Source organism: Mus caroli, chromosome 9 (genome assembly GCF_900094665.2).
Source record: "Mus caroli chromosome 9, CAROLI_EIJ_v1.1, whole genome shotgun sequence".
NCBI classification, from domain to species: Eukaryota; Metazoa; Chordata; class Mammalia; order Rodentia; family Muridae; genus Mus; species Mus caroli.
This window is the reverse complement of record NC_034578.1, coordinates 115841026-115865196: the sequence shown is the minus strand read 5'-3', so window position 1 is coordinate 115865196 and position 24171 is coordinate 115841026. Positions and strand designations below refer to the sequence as shown.

Sequence of the window (24171 nt, the reverse complement as noted above, 5' to 3'; positions counted from 1 at the left end):
TGTGTATATGAGAGAAAATGTGTGTGTGTATGAGAGAGTGTGTGTTAGAGAGTATTATGTGTATGAGGGAGAATGTGTGAGAGTATGTGTGTGAGTATGTGTGCATGAAAGAGTGTGGGTGTGGGTGTGAGAGAATATGTGTATGACCGTGTGTGAGAGAGTATATGTGTATATGAGAGAATATATGTTGAGTGTCTGTGTGAGAGTATGTGCGTGTGTATGAAAGAGTCTGAGTGTGTAAGAGTATATGTGTGTGTATGTGTGTGAGAGCAAGAGATAGTATGTGTGTAGGAGAGTGAGAGTGTGTGTTAGAGAGTATTGTGTGTATGAGAGAAAAGGTATGTGAGAGTATGTGTATGAGAGCGAGTGTGTGAGTGTGTGTATGAGTGTGAATGGGTGTGGGTGAGTGTGTGTAATCATACGTTAGCACAAGTTGACATTGTCTTAGAGCAAAAATAGATGAGACAGGTCCTCAGGTGGGCATAGGAGGGGACAGGGCCCAGACTCCTCCCTTAGTCATCTTTTCCTCTTACTTCCCTGAGTAAATCCTGAGATGGCTCATCTTGTTGTTCATACTATAGTGTGAGACCCTGTTGTTCACACTATAGTGTGAGAACGGCTGTGCTTCCTGCTCTCTGCTGATCCTTTTGGGTCTGTCTCTATCATCCTTCACTGCCCTGATGTCTCCTGTTTACCCGACTTCATGTGATGATTCATGGGTTTTTAAAAAAGATTTGTTTTTATATTATGTATATATATGTTTTGCTTGCATACATGTAAGTGCACTATGTATATGCAGTACTTTTGGAGGGCAGAAGAGGGAGTCAGATTCCTTGAAACTGAGCTTATAGGAAGTAGTGAATTGTCATATGGTTGCTGGGAATAGAACTCAGGTCCTCAGGAAGAACAGCCAGTGCTTTTAATTACCGAGTCCTCTGTCCAGGCCCTGGTGGTTGGTTTTAATTGTCAACATGATACAATCTAGAATGACTTGGGAAGGGAGTCTCCATGAGGGGTTGTCTAGATCAGGTTGGTTTGTGGGGATTATCTTGATCAGTAGGAAGACCTGCCTACCATGGGTGGCACCACTCCCTAGGCAGACTGTACAGCTGAGCACCAGCATGGGTGCATTTATTCACTGCTCTTGACCGTGGATAAAACATGACAGGCTACTTCAGATTCCTGCACCATGACTTCCCCACAGTGGTGAGCCACTCCCTGGAACTGTGAGTAGAGTCAGCCCTTTCTCCCTCAAGTTAGGAAATGAGATGAAGACACTGATCTTTATGACTTTCATGACCATGCCTCCTTGGCCAGTTGGACACACCAGCACAAGGTTAAAGGCAAGACAGCATCAGAGTTGTGCTGGAAGCCCACTCTCCGATGACCGCATCGAGCTTCCACTGGTGAGGCACTCTCCCAGGCTCCAGCCTCCTCAGCTCTGCTTGTGCCACCTAGGGATGGTACAGCCTTCTTCTCCGTCCTACTCTCTCAGCCCTCTGGTAATTCTTAACTTTGCCCATACCTTAGTTAAAAGTTTCTTTACAAATCTCTCCGCTCCCTGCTAGACCCCAGTAGACATAGCTGGACTCTTCTCAGAGGAATTTGAAATCTGAGAGACCCAGGTTTTTTTTCTGCCCAAGGAACTGAACTTTCAGTGTGTGCAGCTGGGGAGGGTGAGAGGAGTCCAGAGTGAGCTAGACTTTAGGGGAGACAACAGCTGATCTTACAGAGCTAACGCAATGGAGACTGTGAGCCTCTCAATTTCCCGGGCTCGCCTCTAACTAAGTTAACAAGCTATTTATGAAAAGGTTTCTTTGTTCTGTCTGGTGTAGCCCCCACAGCCTCAGAAGTATTTCCAAGGGTGAGTATTCAAAATAGAATGTTCTCGTTTATCTGAGAGTCCTGGCTCACAGCAGCCATACTGAGAAGGAAAGAGAAGATGGGAAGGGTTTGGTCCCCAGCACAAAGGCCAGCGGGGGATGGGGCGGGGGAGATAAAGGGTGAAATTCACTTTTTACACTGCAGACCAACAAAAGCCTTGATTTAATTAAACCAGCTGCAGCCAGGGCTGCTCTCAGAGGCAGCCCTGCCTTTTCCTGTTGCTCAGCTGCATTCCATCCTGGGCACATCAGGGGGAGCCCTGCTGCCCAGGGCTCTATGATCTGTTGGATTGGAAAGCTGAGGTGAAAAAAAAACCTTTTCCACTCTTACTCAACGCTTTACCAAATTCAGAGGCGCATGGTGTCCTCTCTTCTGAGGTAGAGGTGAAAAGCTTGAGGTGGGGGAGGGGAGGCAGGCATTCCCAGGCATTCTTCTGGAGAATGGGACAGGGCTAGAGCAGCATTGAAGAGGGGAGCAATTGGCTGCAGACCCAGCCACATGTCTGCACTGGGGTTTCTGATATCCTGCATCAGTAGGTAAGTGGGTGTGTCTTGAAATGAAAATATTAATGACCCCACCCCTACCCTTATAAAATAACCACACAATCATCCTATGGCATGGAAGTGCACACAAGGCCTCAGTTTCAATATGGTTTTGGCAGACAGGTATGTTCTAAATACAAGGAGAGAGAACTGACCACTGTCATTGTGTCTGTGAGTGTGCGTGTGTGAGTGTGTGTGTGTGTGTGTGTTATTGCATGCAAGAGGGCACCCAGGGGTGTTGCTCCTCAGGTACCATCTGCAGTGCATTTTGAGACCGGGTCTCTGACCTGGAACTTACCCAGTGAGGCTTACTAACTAGAAAGCTCCAGGTCTCTGCTTCCCCGGCCTGGATGACAAGCACAGTCCACCATGTCTGGCTTTTCTACGTGAATTCTGGAACTCAGGCCTTTGTGGTTGCAAGGCAAACACTTTACCCACTGAGCTATCCCCCAGCCTGGAACCGAGTCCTTTTATCAGCTACCCTCTTCCCAGCAGTGGAAAGACTCTATGGCTGTCTACTGGGTCAATCTTGTTTTCTACGTACTCCCCCTCAACAAAGATTCCTGCTTGCCTAAACTTTAGTGCGAGCAAAACCATCGTCTCCTGGGAAGCTTTGAGATAAAGAAGCTTCCTTTATCTCATGAAGCTTTGAGATAAAGAATTATCTAATGCAATCTTGCCCAGTCACCCTGACCAGAGCCCCATCCCTGATAGAGGACCACCCATAGCTTATTATGTTTCTGTCCCTACTTGTCCGCAAATGATGGCTGCACCACCCTGGCCGATCTTCAGCAGGAATCTGGTTAGGATTGTTTGATCTGACCCCTTAAGGTCAGTTGGGCAATCTTCTATCTCTTCACCCCGTCTCTGCTTCTCAGCTATCAACTCCCCAACCCGGGTCATACCAGGGGCCAACCTCAATCTCTTTCCCAGTACAAGACCCCACTGCCGAGGACTCTGTGCCTACCAATCACAACAGTCCTGAAGAAAGCCTGGCTCTCTGTAGCACACACCACTGAACATTCTTTACTTTATCTCTGTCTGTCTGTCTGTCTGTCTGTCTGTGTGCATGAGCAGGCACAGGTGCTTTGCATGTGAATGCTCATGTAAGTGCAAGCCCAAGGTTGGTATCAGGAACCATCTCTCCATGACTCTTCTCCCACCTTATTTACTAAGGCAGAGTGCTCAGCCAAAGCCAGAACTAGTCAAGACAGCTAGTTTGGCAGCTAGCTTGGCAGCTAGTTTAACCATGCAGCTCACTCTGGGGACCCCCACCCCCTGCTTCTGAATTACAGGTTGGAATTATGCACACACCTCTGCATCTGCCTGGCATTAATTGTGGGTTTCTAGGGATCTAGGGATCTTCACACTTGTGTGTACTTCAACCTCTGACCCAGCTCCTCACTCCCTGATTTTTCTTCTTTAACACCCTCCCTATCCCCAAAGCCTCACGAGGCACTGATTCCCTATATCTCAGGACATTCAACTTGCACACAGTAGGATTGAAGTGTTTGCTGGCTGTAGAGACGTCCAGGTCCAAGATGCTATGTTCACCTGTGAGGTCTCTGCAGCATCAGGATGAAGCTACTCTGAGATCAAAGTCATTCTTGGCTTCTTCCCTTCCCTACGCCATCCCTGTACCATCTTCCTTGAGAGAGAAGACGTGGCCTGGCCACTGTCTGTAACTAGGCAAAGCTGGAGTCTCAGTGGGTCTCCTAACTCTTCATATAGAAAGGCACCCTTGGGGCCACACTGAAATGAAGTTTCACGACTAGGGAATTGATAACAGAAAAGCAGATGGTGTCCTCTGGGCTTCGCTCCCTTCCTCATTTCCTTCTCAATCTCCTTACTCCATCAACTCCTGATTTGACCCTTGCTTCGGGCAGCCCTGCCTCAGCCCTTTCCCGAGAATACACCAGGCATGTCGTTGGTGGTGATGGTGTCTGTCCTTGCATGATTTGGGATCAGCTACAGTTCTCTTTCTCCTTCACATACGCTCACTCTCGACTGGGCACATTCACACCCTCTTACGTTTTCTTCCAAGGACGTCAGCTGCTTGTCCAGTCTCACTTGGTCTGTCCCAAGAGGAAACATCCCGTTTTCTCTGTCAGCGGAGACTGGGGGGATCTCCCAGGGCCCTGCAGACTCTGCGATCAACTCCTCGGTAGCATTGATGACCTTCAGGACTTCTGTGGAGATGTTGCAGAGAGAAACAGCAGAACACTTCTGTTTGGCCCAATGACAGAGGGGGACAGAAGACAAGAACAGCACATTAACAAGGACAAGGAAATCCTACAGTGTCCTGGCACCATCACGAGGTCAGCTCTGTAATCACATACACATGTATCACACACACATCTTCACACACACCACCCACACTCGCACACCACAGACACACACACCATCCACACTCACATACCACACACACACCACACACACTCACACACATTCACACATACCACACACACTCACACACACATTCACACACACCACACATACTCACACCCACATACACACCACACACATACAATACATTCCACATACACTCACACACTCATTCACACATACTCATACTACACACACACCACACACACATTCACTGAACACACCACACACACTCACACACCACAAACACACACACCACACACACTTACATCACACACATACAATACATACTACATACACTCACACCACACACATACAATATATACCACATACACTCACACACTCATTCACACACACTCATACAAAACACACACCACACACACTACAAACACAAACATCACACACACTCACTCACATCCATTAATTCACTCACACACCACACACATTATACACACACACACAACACACCACACATTCCAATATACTCACACACTCTCTCACACACATATCATGCACTCACTCTCACATGCACACCATACACATACATACTCACACACACATACACACACACATCTGCTGAAAGAGTGGGACATAAAAGAAATCTACACAGGGAGCTGAAGAGATACCTTAGTTGTTAAGAACACTGACTGCTCTGACAGAGGACCCGGGTTCAATGTCCAGCAACCATATAACGGCTCACAACCACCTGCAAAATTTCAGCTCTCTTCTGAAAACATTCATACTCACTAAATAGAATGAATCTAAAAATAACAATACTAGCACACAGTAGCAGGGAACCCAGAGGAGGGCTGATGTGACTTGGATTCAGTCTGGTGACTCAGTGAGTGACTCCAGGTCAGAGGGGTGGATGGAGGAAGCAGAACCTGAGGATGAGCTCTCTGTGTTCTGTGTTTATTATCAATCACTTTATTTCCTAGATGATATTTTATTTTCTCAGTATCACTTTGTTCACACCACATCTACGTGTGAAATGACATCTGCAGTGTGGTCCTGAGGGTGGCTTTCTGTATGAGGAGTTAGGAGACCTGCTGAGACTCTAGCTTTGTCTATGATGGGACCTTAGCCAGGCTGCTCCTCGGTTCTAGAACTTACTCTGTCATACACACATGAGGGTACTGGCAACGGACTCTTCTGAGCAGGCACTGTGTGCTAGCTCACATGGATCAAGCTAGCCTTTGTTTTCCTCTCTAAACAGGAAGCAACATATGCTAGCCTCCCTTGCAGCTAGGGCTGGTCCACTGACAGATCATTGAGGAAGCCAACTACTTTCTATAAACATTCTTTTCTGCTTATTTTCAAGTGTATGTTTAAGGTGTGCATGTCTGTGGGTGCACGTGTGTGTACAGGTGTGCAGAACCCCAGGGTTGACACTGGAATCTTTCCTCATCACTTGCTTTCCACCTTATGCACTGAGGCGGGGTCTCCCAGTCGCACCCCGAGCTTTCCGACAGTAGTAGTCTCACTGCCTCCATTGCTCTGGAGATTCCTCGTCTCCAGCTTCTGAGAGCTGTCCATGGGCATGTACATGGGCTTTGGGGACTCAAACCCCAGGCCTCACACTTGCTGATCCTGTGGCAAGGGTTTTAACCACTGAGCAATCCTCCAGCCCTATAGCTCCTGGGAGTGGCTTCTACTTCTGGTTCTGTCTCATTGGAGGAGGCTTCAGGCAACACCCTCCCTTCAACAAAGATGGCAGGGTTCAGAAATGAGTGAAGGGTTGAGGCTAGGAATGAAACGGAGCAATACTTGACTTCATGGCCTGCCTTGACCCCACCCTTACAGCCTGTCACACACACTCTGTCCTAGTCCTCGAGGGTAGACGGACTTGTCACGCAATCTGAGGTGGGTTTCCTCTGAGGTGTGAGGGAGAAGTCTCACATTTCACTTGCCAGGTCAAAGGCGTAAGGGCCTGGACCACACCCAAAGAAAAATGGCCCACATCACACCCAAACCAACAGTAATAAGATCAGAGTTTTTTAATCTTATATAGAATCACATGTTATCCATATGTGTAGGTGATGGTCTCTAGCAAATGGTAAATTTTGACAGAGTACCTGCTGTCATTCATAGTCTGATACATCTGTCAGTGAGTTGGGAGATTAGATATTTTTATACACTGTAGGACGTTTTCCTTTCAATAGACCATGTATGTTTTGATTTCTGTTTTATACATAAAAATTGTAGAATTTCACTGAAAACTTTTACATTCTTAAACGCAAAACCAAACAACCAAACAACCAAAAACCAACCCTAGAAGTTTTCTGCTGTTTGGAGTCCCAGTTAATGGCCATTGGGGAGTGCAAACTGGAATCTTTGTACAACTTCTCTGTGGATCACCTAGAAGTGGCCTGTTTACCGGGGCCTGGGGTGGGGGTGGGAAAGTTGAGCTCACAGGACTTAATGCGCTCTCCTTAGTGAGAGGAGCAGGACACCTGACCTGATGCCCTGGTCACTCACTGGCTCAGCCAGATCCACCAGAGGACTTCCACAGCTAAGTTTGCTCCTTGTGTGAATAGCCTGTCTTTGCCTGGTGTAACAGTCAAGATGACCCTCCAAAAGTTTGGTGTGAAGTTATAGTGAGCACTGCATAGGATTATTGATGGGGAGATAGAGAGGTGGCTGGCAGGGAACCCCATGTTCAGCAGAAATAAAAAGCTAAAGACTTCTTTAGTTTCTGTTGTACCGGACTCTGGAGCAATGGACTGAACGAGACAACAAAGCAGGATTTAAGTGCCCAGAGAGGGTGCTTCATTAAGGTCATCTACATTCCTCTAGGCATGAATTGTAAGATGGATCAAATGTGATGGTCATGGCACCAGACAAGGAAGAGGCAAAACATGTGCAGGTGGTCAACTAATGAACTAAGGGGCCAGGCCAGTGTGAGGCTCTGTTTGAAAAAAACCAAAAACTGGGTAGTTAGGAACTGAAGTTAGGAACTGAAGGCACTTGAGGCTGTCCTCTGGGATACACACACACACACACACACACACACACACACACACACACACACANAGAGAGAGAGAGAGAGAGAGAGAGAGAGAGAGAGAGAGAGAGAGAGAGGAGAGAGAGAGAGAATGCACTTTCATCTTTTGCCACCAATATTTCTAAGAGGAAAAAGGGACTTGGTTTCCACATGAGTCAGAATTCAGAACAGTTTAGTAAACATGTCCAGCCTGCAGCCTTCATCCAACATGCCAGGATGAGGCCAAGCCACACAACCCAGCTGAGAGCCACCCACGGATGCACTCCTGATCTGAGCCCACCAGGACTGGGTGGCACACGCTCAACAGATCAAGAAAGAATATACAGCATAGCAGAACCCAGACCCATGGTCTGCCCATTGCTTTCTGTCCCAAACTACAGATGCTTCCAATTAACAGAGCAACAAGCAAGGAAACTGGTCCCCAAATGCCTGAATTTCACAGATTCGTCTCTTTTTTAAAGGTAAGAAAAGACACTCCATATGTCCCCACAAAGAGCTGACAGAAATCTGCAAGGAGAATAGTCCAAGTTGTTTCAGTTCTCATGAACAGAAGGCCCTTGGTGGCACCTCCAAAACCCACCAAATGCACTCTCCAACAGACTCACTCGCGCCTCTGAAGAGTGACTTTGTGAAAGATGGGGTACAGAACTGTGTGAAGAAGTTGGGGCATAATCTTAATAAATTAGCATATGTACTAAACAGATACAACACACATATCAGAGATCAGAGGAGAGCTGACCTCTTGGAAGGACTGAGGGATGCATGTATGTGCACATGTGTGTACCTGTGTGTATGTGTGTGTGTGTGTAGGCCAGAGGAAAACCTTATAGCTGGAATTCCTCAAGAACTATCCAGTTTGTTCTTTCTTTGTTGTTGTTGTTGTTGTTTTTTGGTTTTTTTGAGAGACAGGGTTTCTCTGTGTAGCCCTGGCTGTCCTGAAACTCACTCTGTAGACCAGGCTGGCCTCGAACTCTGAAATCTGCCTGCCTCTGCCTCCCAAGTGCTGGGATTAAAGGCATGCACCACCATGCCCAGCTTCTTAAAAAGATTTATTTTTAAGTGTGTGTGTGTGTGTGTGTGTGTGTGTGTGTGTGTGTGTAAGTTCAGGTGCCTGTGGAACCCACAAGAGGGCATCAGATTCCCTGGAGTTTGAGTTGCAGGCACTTGTGAGCCACCAAATGTGGGTGTTGAGAAGCAAACTCAGGCCCTTGGCAAAGCAGAACAGATCATTTTCAACCCAGGGCCACCTCTCCAGCCCCCAGCATCTTCTTTGTACAGGGTCTCTTGCTGCCCTGAAAGTGACAGGCAGGCTGTGCTGTCTGGCCAGTGACCCTCCGAGATCTGCTTGTGTCCACTTCCCCAGTGCTGGGTTGAGAAGGATGTGCCACCATGTCTGGCTTTTTTGTGTGGGAACTAAGGGATCAAATCCAGACACCCGTGCTTCCTGGGCTGTGTCCAGCATTGCTTGATTTACAATACCCCATGGAGGAACATCAGGGCATGGCCAGAGTGATGGAGGAGGCCAATGCTGGGGCTGTTACTCTTGACCCAGCTGTCCCTGACAGGTGTAGAGCAGGCAGGAATTTCTTCCCTGGCCTAGTAGGTGACTGTTGATCTGTTTTGCTTGTGTATGATGGCTGCTCTCAGTCACCAGTGATTGTTTGCTAAGATTTGCACATTGCTCACAGTAGCCAGACTACCACCAAAGTATATGCAGAAGGCCAGGGATACTAAAAAATCACCGTCTGTATTCACTGGGTAAGGAGCTGGCCAGGCAGCCTGGGTGACCTTGTTACTTTTCAACCCAACCCTTCCTGAGTATCTTTGCCCAATCTTTCCTCATCCCTGGCTAGTTCTACCCACTTGGCCAGAGGTTCCCAGATGTCCATCTCCCACCCTAACGACTTCCTGTCCAATTGTCCTCATCTCAATTCAACACGGAAACATGCCAGTGTGTGCCTGGGTATCAGAGATCTCCATCAGAAGGTAAGTCCACTGACCAGAAGCAGTTCTCTTTACCCACAATGCATCACAGCTCCTAGATCAGCCCACTGATTATTTGCTGAACAAACACACACAAATGGGGACTGAATCCCTAATTGTACCCCTACTCCTCATAGAAGTTGGCCATCTCCTTTTTGTGGCTGCCTCCACCTGCTGCTGGGGTCTGCAAAACGGGTTACCCATTCATTCTTTATCACGGCTTATGAGTGTGTTCTCCTCCTGTGTCCCCTATATTTGTTCTAAACAAGCAAGTGAAGCAGGGTCCTGATATCAATCACCAAAATCGAAACAAACAAAAACCATGTTACAGGCTCATAGTCCAGTGTGATGACTCCCGGGTAAAGGGGCTTGCTAACCTGGTGATTCAAGTTTATTCCTTGGGACTCACACAGTAGAAAGACAGAACTGACTCCTGCAAGTTTATCTCCACACACTCACTCACATACATATATACATACATACACACACACTCCTACACTCTCACATACATACATACATACACACACTCAGATACACTCACACATACATACTCACACACATACTCACATATTTAATACATATATACATATAAATACACATACATACATACATACCTATATACACACATGCTCACACTTTCACACATACACTCACATTATATATAATATTAATATACACACATACATACGCTCACACACTCATACATACACACTTGTACAACACACATACTCAATTCATATATACATATATACATACATACTACACATTCTCTCTCTTTCACACACACACACACACACACACACACACACACACACAACAAAGTGCATGTTAAAAAGCCCCACAGTGGGAAATAAGCAGGAATCATGAAGTAAAGTGAGTTATATTTAATAAAGCTCAGGCCCTATTCTGGATTACTTCCTAACATCTCATGAATTCCGTTACTGCGACTTTAAAGCACATAAATAATGTCTTAACTAGGCCGATCCTTCTCAGTCCTTCCTTAATCTTTCTAAACATTTCTACACGATTTCTGACTCTGTTCCATCAGACGATTTTGACGTTGGGAATCTTTTTGGGATGTTGACATCTGGTTTGAGTTCCTGTTCTGAATCACATTAAACTTCTAACCTAATTTTGGAAGAAGTCATGTCTATGCTCACTGCCTCTCCTTCCAGCACATGGCCCCATTTCTTGGAGATCGGCAGGTTTCTTGGTAAGTTTTAACTTCACACCTTTTCCTTGCTCTTATTATAGCTGGAATCGCCCCCTTCCTGCCCCTGCATCCCCTGATCTTGTCTGAGATTCATACATAATTTTTAGCTCACAGAGAATTCATGGTGTCCTTAGAAACTCCTGAAATGGGGCTCTATGTGAGTCCCCAAGCCAACTGGGTCTGCTGGGTAGTTCCATAAAGGGTGTGGTGTGGCTCATAAGCAATTTCTCCTTTGGGCAGGAAGGATTTGCCATCTGTATTCATCTGAGTTCAGGGTTGCCGTGTTCTGTCATGGGAAGGTTCACCATCTGCTCTGCCCACGAGCTCGGTGCTGCCCCGGAGACCTTCCGATTTCTCCAATATGTTTCTCCCTCTCTCCCCAACTCCCCAGCCAATAACTCTTTCTACAAGCTTGAAAGCCTCATTCCTCTAGTCCCTCAGTGTCAGAAGACAGGGTGGCGGAGCTCTGCGGGGCTCTGACCCTCTTATAAAAAGAAAACACAACTACTTGTGATAATCAACAAAGATGCTTTAAATTAAAATGTTCCAGGATAATGGAGATACAAATTGGTCTCTAATGCAAGAGTTTACTAACTTGGGCCTCCAAGAAACAGGGTTGTAAATGGCGTTTCTATCAAGAAACAAGGGATGACACCACTATCCATGTTGGCTTGTGTCATGACACATCTAGAAGCATAGAATTCTGGAGGCAGGGGGATCCAGAACGCAGCTGCTTTAGATGTGGGCACATGTGGAGATTTGGCTACCGAAATGTTGCCTTCAGATTTAGGCTAGTCCCTGGCCCTTCACATCCCTTTACAGGAGTGGGACATCCAAGAGGCAAGTTAGCCACTCTATCAGGACACTCTTATAGAAGTGCTGGGATGGGTCTGACCTAGAGCTGGCAAAGCCAGCGTTCATTTCCATATGCCAAGGACCAGAGTCTGAAAGGCTGACCATTGGGTCTGAGGGACAAGAGCAGCCACATACACTGTAGCTGTCTTCAGACGCACCAGAAGAGGGCATCAGATCTCATTACAGGTGTTGTGAGCCACCATGTGGTTGCTGGGATTTGAACTTCGGACCTTCGGAAGAGCAGTCGGGTGCTCTTACCCACTGAGCCATCTCACCAGCCCCCTACTAGACTTTTAAGACAGGGCCTAGTAGCTCGGTCTTCAGCAGTCTCTCAGTCATCTCTGGTCCACTTACACCCAGCCGAAGTGAAGCATTCAGGCCAGCTGAGGGATAAGTGTGCTTACAGCCAGGGTCTGACTCCAAACAAGGAAAAAAACCATGTTTCTAAAGGGGTTCTGCTACTGTTGGGCAGGATCTGTAAACTGTCCCCACCAGCCCCATCCTAGAGAAAAAGTTGCATTAAAGTCACCAAAGTGGCTCTAGTATCACAGTCTTGCATGCACCTGCATGTCAGCTCCCAGGAAGCAGGGACAAATGTATCTCTCTGTCTCTGTATCTCTCTGTGTCTCTGTCTCTTTGTGTCTCTGTGTGTGTGTTGTATAAACTGGTAGTGGCTGGATCATGGGTGATGTCCCAGCTACTCTGACCTTAAAGATGGAACCTTGGGGTTCACTCCCGTGCAGTATCCCATCACTGACACTTGGCACAGTGTGAAGGGCACCAGCTGTGGACACAGATTTGCGTCTGTATGCCGCAAGGCACTGAACTCGCTGTACCCAGCACCAGCAGATGGACAGTATTCTGTGAAGTAGATTTTTCCGAGCTTGTTACAGGGTGTGTGTTAATTAACATTTGCTGGGCTCCTGCTGCGTGTGAGAAGCTTACACTGCATAATTCAAGCCTCACAATTCTGAAAGGCCCTATGATTATCCCTGTTCTACTCGAGAGGGCAAGATGTGTTTATCCAATCAAAAAGAAAAACCTAGGGATCAGGTTAGAAATAAGACAGGCAGACAGACAGGTTTGTCAGCATGCTGAGAACAAGCAGGCTGTGAGAGCAAGCTCACTGAATAGGGAAAGGAAGAGAGGGTCCAGGAAGGGCCAGGATCTATAAGGAGGCCAGAGTGGGTGTGAAGGTAAGAAAGGACAGTGGGCGCCTGTAAGCAGCAGTAACAGTTAAGATGTCAGCCTAAGTCCAGAGTTCAAAAAACAAACGAGACAAACACTCAAAGCCTAAAACCCATCTGTGTATGTACAGTGCATCTCTCTGCTTGATAATATTCAGCCTGTAATTCTGTACTTCTGCTTTCCAGTCATCTTGTCTGCTTTGGTGGGGTTGGGAGTGTGTTTTCTTCTTTGTTGTTTTTAGACATTGATTTTTACTTATGAAGAATAATACCTGGTTGAGTCTTCATGAACTTGGGGTAAACTGGACGGACTTGAACTCTGAGGAACGAACGGACACACTTGGGAGTCTAAGTAAGGCTACGTGTGAGTGCGGGAGGGCCTTGCTGCTTCGCTCGGGGAACTCTTCCTTTCCTGCACATTATTCCTCGGAGAGCATCGAGCAGACAGGTGGGTGCTTGGAGGAGGTGATGGAGGTGAACCCTTCTGGCCTGTGAAGGTGGTAGCACATACCTCATCCCAGCATGCCTTGCCACTGGCCCAGCACGAATTTTTCTTAGAGATTTGGGACCATAACAATACCAATAAGGCTATGGAGCCAATGTTAGACTGATGTCACGTGACAGTCTCCACTTCCCCTGGGGCCGATGTTGACCACTGTTAGACATCACATGTCATCATAGTGGACTTTTTTCCCCTATAGCACTGATTCTGCTGGCTCAGCTGCCTAACAGAATGTGGGAGCTCCGCCACACACACACACACACACACACACACACACACACACACACACACACAGGATCAGCTGGAACCATGGTATGACCTTGGAATGGGCAAAAGACGGGAGAAGCAAGTTTCTATTAGAACCATCTCTCAAATGTGAAACACAACCTTTATTGAATGTATCACAATTAATGAGAGACTCAGATGCTGGGGAATGAAGTCCTGTTGGAGCTAGTGAAGAGGTGGCCTGTCACAAAGAGAGTAGCTAATGATTTGAGGTCAAGGTTTGTAATACATCCTCAGCTCTTACATTAGCTGCAGGCTTGATAACCCAGACTTAGTTTCCCTAACTGAACAATCTGCAACTGTATCAAAGGGTTATTTGTCTGTCTATCTATCTGTCTGTCTATCTATCTATCTATCTATCTATCTATCTATCTATCTATCTATCATCTATCTATCTATTACCCATCAACCTATTATCTATAAGTCTATCCTCTATCAATGTATCATTATTATCAGTCTGTTCTCTGTAGAAGGCACAAGGTCTTTGTGCTCACAGCTAAGCACCAGGGAAACCAGGAATGTTAAGCAAGCAATGCTGTCTCTCAAACAGAAGAGACATCTAATCTGTTTTCCACTTGGAAGGCTGGAAGTGGATGCAGTCAATTGCCTGGTGACCTGTGCTATCTGTAGAGCCAAAACTACCCCAATCCCCCAGACTATCATGATTATCCCAGACTCTTCCTCCGAGACCTTAATCTTCTCAGTCTAAAACCTAACCTATACATATGAGATGTCATATGTACGTTACAATAACCCAGGTGACCTCCGTGTAGGGCCAGGCCACACCTGACTCACATGTTGATCTCAGACTCTTATCTCGAGCATGGTTTCTCAGTCAACAGGATCCATCTTTATGGAAGAGACCGTGTGTACTTTGTAAAGAGTTTCAGTGTAAACATATCTTATGTACATACAGGAGTGAGTTCATTACTATCAGGCAACGTTTTTATGAAATTATGTTGTGCTTAAATATGTCTAAAATAAACTGCTTGGGGTCAGACCCTAGGAGTTTGAACCAGCGCCAGCTACTGGGTCGTGCTGAACCAGATTTCCTTCTTGCCTCGTGTGGATCTTACTCTACTGGGCATGGTGTTTGCAGAGGTTTCTGTCTGTCTGCACATCTGTCTATCTGCCTGTCTGTCAATCAATATATAATCTATCAGTTTATCATTAATCTTTCTATAACCTATCAGTTTGTCATCTTCTATCTCTTTCTTTATCACTTACCAATCTATCTTCTAGCTATCATCTACCAATCTGTCATCTATCATCTATGTATATGTCTATCATTTATCTATATACTTAACCTCTACCTACCATCTCTCTGTCCAGTGCCTATTATCTCTCATCTATCATTTACCTACCATCAACCTATCCATCATCTATCCACCTTCCTACCGTCTCTATATCTAACTACAAAAGAGTCAAAAGTGTCAAAGAGACACTCAGTGTGTCACTCTATTCCCCTCATTGGTGGCAGGCAGGTCTACACAGTATAACCATGTTTGAGAAGCTGTTGGGGGAAAGTCAGTGCAGTAGGCAGACAGAATCAGGGTGGGGAGGCCTCTGTGACTCCTCTCTGCTGGGGGTTGGCGAGTGAGACTTTCACACTGCTTAAGCCCTGTACCTAGGAGCTCATGCGCTTGCTGTAAGAAGGGGCCTAAGGGAGGGAAGGCATGTGGGGCTACAGACCCAGTGTCTTGTGACCCTGCAAGCAGGCCTGGCCTGTTTGCAACACTGGGATCCCTGTAAAATTGGTTTGAAAGGGAATCTCAGACTGAAATAAACAAACTGAAAGTGGCCCAGCCGGACTCCAGAACTTTCAACACGAAGCTTCCGTAGTACCAAAGCCTTTCCACTGCTTTCAAGAGCGGTTAGGTGCATAATCCCAACCCGTGAGCAAAAGGGGAGGAGTCGGATAACAATGTGGGAAACAGGGAAGGTCGGGGAATGGAAGACTCAGAGACGAGGGACCACAGGAGACATGATAGACAATGTCTAAGACAGTGGGGTCCCTTCCTTGATTGTCCCTGGCAATGACTGAGAAAATTCTCTTTTCTCCCAAGCACATTGAGGGGAAAGCCTTCTGGGGCCAGGGCATGTCTGTACCCCACTCCACCCCATCCCCCACTGCAGCTGCTGTGGGCATCACCACTGCAGGTGTCTCCTGGCCCTTACCTTCTTCAGCTCCTCCTGGACACCCTGGTTGTTCTCCTCAGAAGAAAGACTTCCCTTCTGGTTCGTAGGTTCCGCCTTGGACTCGGACTCCTGGTCCTCCCCAGAAGAAGTCTCCTTTTCGCTCATTTTCATGGCTAACTCATACAGTCTATTTCTCAGCTTCTCCTCTACTGAGTCTGTGCTGGACCGGGAATTCTGAGTCTCGTTGCTGATGTCAGTCTCTGACACGTTGTCTGACACCTGTAGGGAGCCAGAACCAGGAGATAAGAACCTCTATCTCGAGAATAAAGGAATCTTGCTGCAGCTGTCCCCAGGAGCGCCCAGGTAAGGAAGCCCAGGGCAACAGCAAGTCTTTCCTGACTCAATTTCTACTTTACCTTGGATGTCCTTGGATGTCTTTAATGCGTTCAGCACTTGGCTAAAGAGCTTAGGTGGATGAGCCTTAGGCTTAGAGTAGTGTTTGAATTGTGGTTTTGTGTATGTGGGTGGGTGGTGCGTGAACCATGGAGACCAGAGGGCAACCTTGGCTAATCCTCCACAGTGTCTTAGTCAGTGATCTATTGCTGTGAAGAGACACTGTGACCTCAGCAACTCTCACGAAGAAGGCATTGAACTGGGGCTTTCTTAAAGTTTCAGAGGCTTAATCTATATATCATCGTGGCAGGAAGGCAGCAGCATGCAGGCAGGTGCTGGAGAAGTAACTGAGAACTAAATCCTGATCCACAGGGTAGGGGAGGGGAAGGGTAGAGGGGGAGGGGGAGGGGGAGTGAGAGAGGCAGAGAGAGAGAGAAGAATGAACGAGAGTGATAAAGCCCACCCCTAGTGACATACTTCCTCCAACAAGGTTGCACTGACTTCAACAGGCCACACCTCCTAATCCTTCTAATCTTTTAAAACAGTGCCACTCCCTGCTGACTCCGCATTCAAATCTATTAGCCCATGGGAGCTGTTCTTATTCAAACCACCACATTTAGTCACAATCCTCCTTGTTTGCTTGCCTTTGAGACAGGAGCCAGGAGCCCCACATGCCTGAATACTTTATTCCCTTCCCTGAGACTGGGGGGGCTTCTGCTCTGAGATTCGGAATTCCTGTGTACCTCTGCCCTGGGTTGTCTGATTGCCTCCCTGGATCCATTTCTTACTTGCATGGAGCCCATTAAGTTTAGGCAAGCCTCAGGAATCTAAAAGTCTGTTTCTCCAGCACCAGGATTCCAGGATGCACTATAACACCTGCTTGCATCTATGTATGTATGTATGTATGTATGTATGTATCTGTCTGTCTATCTATCTATCTATCTATCTATCTATCTATCTATCTATCTATCTATAATCCTGGGGTTAAACTCATATCCTTGCACTGTAAAACAAGCATTTTACCTGCTGATCTATCTCCCCAGCCCCAAATTCATTCTTCTTCATCCTCAAATTACTTGTATTCCCACACACACAGCCCAGGCCGGGCTCACCAATCTGGCCCTCCCACCAGCAGCCTGCTAACAGAGGAATCTAAAACCTCCCTCATGGATCCAAGGTGCCTCCAGGCACATAGCGAATGGTACATGAGGGAAGCCATGAAGGGGTCCTACACATCTCATAGAGAGACAGAGAAGGCATCCCTGTGGAAGTGGTGCTTGAGCTGGGACTTCAAGGGCTGCAGTCACCAGGCTCAAAGGAAAAAGGCAAGATCAGCATTCCAGAACTAATGGCTCCAAGTGCATGGGTAAGCCATACTGTGTGATACCCTAACAGCCATCAGACAATATCCACACCTCCTGATCCTGCCCTAGTGGGTGATTACGTACTAAGCTCCTTCTGTGAAGGTTGGGAACCCCAGGAGGCTGTGGTGGTTGTTAGGGTCTCAAAAGAATCCACCCTTACTCCCCTGCTTTCTGGCTGAGACCAAGCCCAGTATCAAGAAGACCCATGGCACAAGAAGGTCTAAGAAGAGGGTGATTCAGCGGGGACGCTTACTGTGCAGACATGTTCTCTGCCATCTTCTTGTTCTGAAAGGCAAGTATGGCGAATCTTACGCCTGCGTTACCAGGACCCATTACCCATTTTCTGAGTCACTCCAGCTCATTTGTCTCTTCTCATTACTAGATTTTATTTTATGTTTCTATGAACAATATAGTAAATAAAGGAATATTTATCAGCTATTAAATATACAAAGATAGTAGCTGTTCATATGGCAAGGTCTTTTTTTTACATGTATGTATATTTTGTGTGTATGTGTAGGCATGTGGACATTTACATGCCTCAGCACAGATGTGGAGATCAGAGGACCCCTGAGGCTGTCAGTTTCCTCCTTGGACATGTAGATCCTGGGGATCCAACTCAGGCCATCAGGCTTGGTGGCAAGCCCCTTTATCTGCTGAGCCATCACGCAGAGCCAACATTCTTAACACATTTTTAGAGAATAATTAGAACTTACAATATCTCATAGAACCAAATTTACCCCCAAGAAAACATCTCTACTAATGAGTATAACCAAAAATAAACCATTGCAGAAAGCTAAAATAGCAGCTGTCTGTAACCCTCAAGTTCCCATTACCGCAAATGTACCAGCCAGCTCCCATGTTAAAGTGGTGTTTGGCTAACAGCCCTCCCGACCTTGCCAAATCTTCTTCCAAAACTGTGTAGGCAGACTGACAAAAGGATGGCACTCTACTGCCAAAGAGCAACAGAAATCAGCTTGTTGCCAGTAAAAGGAGAAATTTTCCATTAAAAAAAAAAAAAAGACCCATAGAAATAGGCAGGAAAAAGAACTGGTGGATCCAGCCAGTCTTTAAGTATATAATTCCCTTTAAGTATATAATTTTTGGTCTTCTTCTCTGCAGTACTCTATAAATGTCATATAAATGGACACCACAAAACAAAATAAACAGCAACCAAATAAGCAGAACACATAGCTGAGTCTTGTACTTTGTCATCTGAGAATAAGCCTTACTTTGAATTCCCCAACATGCTACATAGAAATTAATTGTATGTCTAAGTTGTGTCTATGTGCGGGTATATGCATGTGAGTGCAGTGCCTGAGGAGGCCAGAAGAGGGCATCAGATTCAGTGGAGCTGGAGTTATAGGCAGTGGTGTGCGGATAGCTGGGTAGTGGGAACCGAACTCATCCTGTGTGAGAGCAGTAACTGCTGAGCCCTCTCCAGACCTGTGTCAAACCATTCAGCTGACGCTGAACTGGGCAAGCTAGAATGCCAATGGAATTCAGTTCTTACAGACAGGAGTCATGATCTAAAAAAATTAAATATAACAAATGTTAAGCCAACTCAAAATTAAGAAATATATCAATGTGATTAACAACATCAATAAATTTTAGAAGAAAAACTGACCAGTCATGGGGCTCACACTTAGAATCACAGGCTGAAGCTGAGAGACTGTTGTAAATTGAGGTCAGCCTGGGCCACTTAGTGAGTTCTGGGCTATCTAGGCTACACAGTGAGAAGACCCTGCCTTAAAAAATCAAATCAAACCAAAACTCCATTCCTGATTTTCATCATTTGGGGCTAGGAAAGGCTTCTTAGTTTTGATAAGAGCTGCTCAACTGGAAGCAAGCAGCAGACCTGACTGTGAACCACTGGAGTGGGGTCACCAAGGAAGAAAGGTCCCACCCACTGCTGTGATTTCACACTGAGCACACACTGTGGCCACTGCAGGAAGACAGGAGAAAGGAATGATTGTAAGGGTGGAAGGGGAAAGACCAAAGTGTTGCGGGGCTGAGCCAGCCTTTGCAATTCCAGCTGTTCATGAGGCTGAGGCTAAGGTGGACAGTGAACTCAAGGCCAACTGGGCAAGTTGAAGAGATTCCGCCTCCAAAGTAAAGAAGGTCCGCAGAGGAAGAGGAGGAGGAGGGAGACTGGAGGAGGACGGGGATAGCTCTGTGGCAGAGCACTTGCTAGTGTGCATGAGTTCATTATTTGTAGATAATTAGAATAGCTAAGAACACCACATGAGAGACTAGCAGAGTTAACAAAAGAGCCATTAGAGTGCTAAGTTATTACAGAATAAAAAAAAGTTAGTGCTGTTCTATAGGCACTGATAGAAACATGTGACAGATGAAGAAACTCTCCCTTACAGCATCATTAAAATGTAAATTAAAAATTACTTAACAGGAAAAGCATGAGGGGGTCTGAAGAAAAGTCTAAAAACTTTACAAGTGCTGGACAATCCTGGATGGAAAAGCTTGGCTTTACAAAGATATAAATTATTCCTAAGTATATGCATACATTCAGCACAACCCAATACAACTTGTGTGTTTTGCAAATTGAACAGATTTTAAGAGAGCAATTATATGAGTAAAGGTTTGAGAGATGCCAAGAGAGTTTTAGAAAATGATGTAAGCATCAACCAAAGTACCACGGGTGGGGAGAAGGGATGGGGGAGGGGAGGGGAGGTGAGGGGAGAAGAGATGGGGGAGGGGAGGGAAGGGGAGAAGGGATGGGGGAGGGGAGGGAAGGAGGGATGGGGAGGAGAGGGGAGAAGGGACAGGGGAGGGGAGAAGGGGTGGGGGACAGGAGGGGAGAAAGGATGGGGGAGGGGAGGGGAGAAGAAATGGGGAGGGGAGAAGGGATGGGGATGGAAGAAGGGATGGGGGAGGGGAGAATGGATGGGGAGGGGAGGGGAGAAGGGATGGGGAGGGGAGAAGGGATGAGGATGGAAGAAGGGATGAGGATGGAAGAAGGGATGGGGGAGGGGAGGGGAGAAGGGGTGAGGGACAGGAGGGGAGAAGGGATGGAAGAGGAGAGGCTTACCAGACAGCAACATGTACTGTGCAAAATTTATAATAAAAACAGTAATATCTGCACAGGAAGAGAACAATGAACAGACACATGGCAACAAAGTAAACTTCATGTGCAGAGAAGGCACCTGATGCCCACCTTGCAAGGTGATGGCGGTGACTTCGTAATGGTTTGGAAACAATAGATAACTCGGGGGAAACAAGCTAGCTTTTCCCTCACACCCAGACAAGCAGAGCCTAGGTGGGTCTGGATGGAAAACACAAACCTGCAAAGCATTGTGACAAAGGAAGAGTGCGCTTCGGAATCAAAGGCGTTGAATGACAAAATGATAAAGGAGACAATTACCAGGTCTCATGTCGCCCCAGCTGGCCTCGAACTCAACTCACTATGTATCTGACGATGACCTTGAACAGCTGGGCCTCCTGCCTCTACTTACCAAGTGCTGGGACTGCAGGCGTGTGCCACCATGCCTGGCTTATGGGATCGAGCCCCGTTCCTTAAGCAAGCCAGGCAAACACCCTGCCAACTGAAGTGTGTACCCACCCCCACCTAACCGTTGCTATTAAGAAAGAAGTTTGTATGTAAAATGTCCTTAAGCCAGGCCTGGTGGCACATGCCTTTAATCTCACGCCTTTAATCTCAGCATCTGGGAAGCGGAGGCAGAGGCAGGAGGATATCTGTGAGTTTGAAGCAAGCCTGGTCTACACAGCGAGTTCCAGGCAAGGCTGTATATTGAGTCCCTGTCTCAAAACATCAAAATGTAAGATAAATAGCCGAGAGAGGTGGCAGGTAAAACATACTATACTTTTCATAGGAGAAAAAAATGGGGACAGTTTTAAAACTAGGGAAGAAACAATCTCAGTGCAAACCATACAAATGTTAACTAACAAAGTTTTGTGTTTTGTTTTTTGTTTTTTTTCCCCCTCACACAGAATTGGCAGGAATTGAACAGACTGCCAATGTCCCTGTTGACAAGTGCGAAATGCACGCATACGCTGTCGCTGTCATGGCTGTGTAAATAGCTACGAGGTCTGAGAGCTCAATTTGACAGCCCTTTAAAGTTTGCACAGCGACACTCTGCGGGCCTGTCTGCAGCCTGGAAGCGTGGATAATGTCTTTGCACACCCATCACTGTGGGACAAGGATGAGCCAGCGGCACCCGAGTGGGGTTTGGAAAACCACTCAGTCCGCTGGAGTTCGTCACCATCACTGTAGCTTAGAATTGTCTGTGACTGGCAGGAGGCGTTGACACAAGACAGCATCTGAGGACTGCAGGTGTCCAGTGATTAAGATTGCTTCCTGTTCTCGAAGAGGATGTGAATCTGGTTCCCAATACCCACGTCTGGCCACTATGCTCATGTGAACAAACCCACACTCACATATATGATAATTAAGAAAATAATCTTTCCAAAAGGCTTTTAATGTGTTTATTGCTGTTTTAAATGTGTGTGTGTGTGTGTGTGTGTGTGTGTCTCCCATTGGCCTGGAGTTTGCTAGCAGGCAAGTGAGCCCAGTGATCTGTCTCTGCCTCATTAACGCAGGGATTACAAACCTGCACCACCCACCACGCCTGCGTTTTTTACACATGTTCCGGGATGAGACTCGGGTGCAAGGCAAGCACTTTACCCACTCGGCTATCTCCCCAGACCCCAGTTTTAACTTTTCTACAGATGGTGCATTCTTCCTGGCCTGCACTCTGGGGGAGCTGATGCCCTGTTCTTGGAACACTCTCTTCCTGAAAGCTTTTGCACTTGGAATGCCCAGATGGGTGTGGGCCAACCTCTCTGCATCACTTATGGTTGAGAGTTAGAGAGAAGTGGAAGATGGACAGACAGCATGATGCCAGACACGGACAGACTTGCTGAGTTACAGTCTTAAGTCTACTGTGTGTATATGAGCACACAAAGACGGCTGTACTCGATAGTTTTATGTATGTCCATGTGACACAGCAAGTCATCTGAAAATGGGAACCTCGATTGAGAAAATACCTCCATGACATGGGGCTGCGGGCAGGCCTGTAAGGTGTTTTCGTAATTAGTGATTGATGGGGAAGGGCCCAGCCCACTGTGGGTGGGGCCATCCCTGGGCTGGTGATCCTGGGTTCTGTAAGAAAGCAGGCTGAGCAAGCCAGGTGAGCAAGCCAGTAAGCAGCACCCCTCCACTGCTTCCCACCAGTTCTTACTTCCAGGTTCCTGCCCTGTCTGAGTTCCTGTCTTGACTTCTTTCCATGATGAATAGGGACGTGGAAGTGTAAGCCGATAAGCCCTTTCCTCCTCAGTTTTCTTTTGGCCGTGGTGTTTCATCATGGCAACAGAAACCCAAACTAAGAAAATGGCCTCACACAAAATACACCTTTAGTCACTTGGTGGGGGAGGGGGCATAGCAATGAGTTAATTTGTCCATTTTTATTTTATTTTAAATTATTTGTGACTCTTTGTCTGTATGTGCACTACGTATGTGCCCGTGCCCTCAGTGCAGAGAAAGAGGGCGTCAGATCAGATCTTTTGGAACTGGAGTTACAAGCGCCTGTGTGCTGCCTGTAACTGCTGAGACATCTCTTCAGCCATGTCTGTCTTCTGGGATGGGGATGTGTGTGGTTTCTTATTAGGTAGTTTAGGCTAGACCAGAACTCGCTATGTAGTCCAGGTTAGCCTCTGATACATTATCCTATGCCTCTGGAATCAGTGACATGTGCTACCTCACCTGGCAGTAAACGCCACTGGGATGCTTTAATATCTGTATATTATAGTTTTGTATATATATTATGACACAATATTTATACAGATATAAATATTTAATATTTGTATATTATAGTATGTCATTTGCTTTGTCTTATGTTTATTTATATTTTTTCTGAAGTAACAGTTTAAATATGAAATTTTTATTTCATTTCAACCTGGGGTGTCTTGTTTTCAGGAGGAGGCAGAAGTGAGAACTGCCCTATGAAAGGAAACTGAAGGTCTGAACACCCGGACAGTGTAGCAGCATCACCACCTAGTGGCGATGAGAGGGTACTGCTACTCGCTCAAGTCCTTCCAGAGGAGGAGAGAAAGGAGGGTAAAAGGCGCCTTCTAGCTGGCCTCTGGCTCCTCCCTACCTGGTGTTGTCATGGTCACCAGGCCAGAACATTGCTTTTATTTTGACAACTTGACACGGGCTAGAGTCATCTGGGAAGAGCAAATCTCACTTGAGAAAATCCCTCTCTAGGTTGCCCTGTGCATCATTTGGGTAAATGATTGATGTGGGAGGGCCTGGATCACTGTGCCACTCCGGGGTCAGTGGTCCTAGGTTGTATAAGAAAGCAGGGTGAGGGCTGGTGAGATGGCTCAGCGGGTAAGAGCACTGACTGCTCTTCCGAAGGTCCTGAGTTCAAATCCCAGCAACCACATGGTGGCTCACAACCA

General features: G+C 46.6%; 1 protein-coding gene across 2 annotated transcripts in view; it reads right to left on the bottom strand.

The window, feature by feature from the left end:
• Myrip (myosin VIIA and Rab interacting protein) overlaps positions 1 to 24171 on the bottom strand; it is a 169426-nt gene that overhangs the window by 16533 nt on the left and 128722 nt on the right. For both annotated transcript variants that reach the window (XM_021172036.2, XM_029482017.1), the window contains 2 exons: positions 16019 to 16258; positions 4458 to 4652 (listed from right to left, as the gene is read on the bottom strand). In XM_021172036.2, coding sequence (XP_021027695.1) covers positions 4458 to 4652; positions 16019 to 16258 — 435 coding nt within the window. The remainder of the gene's footprint in view (positions 1 to 4457; positions 4653 to 16018; positions 16259 to 24171) is intronic.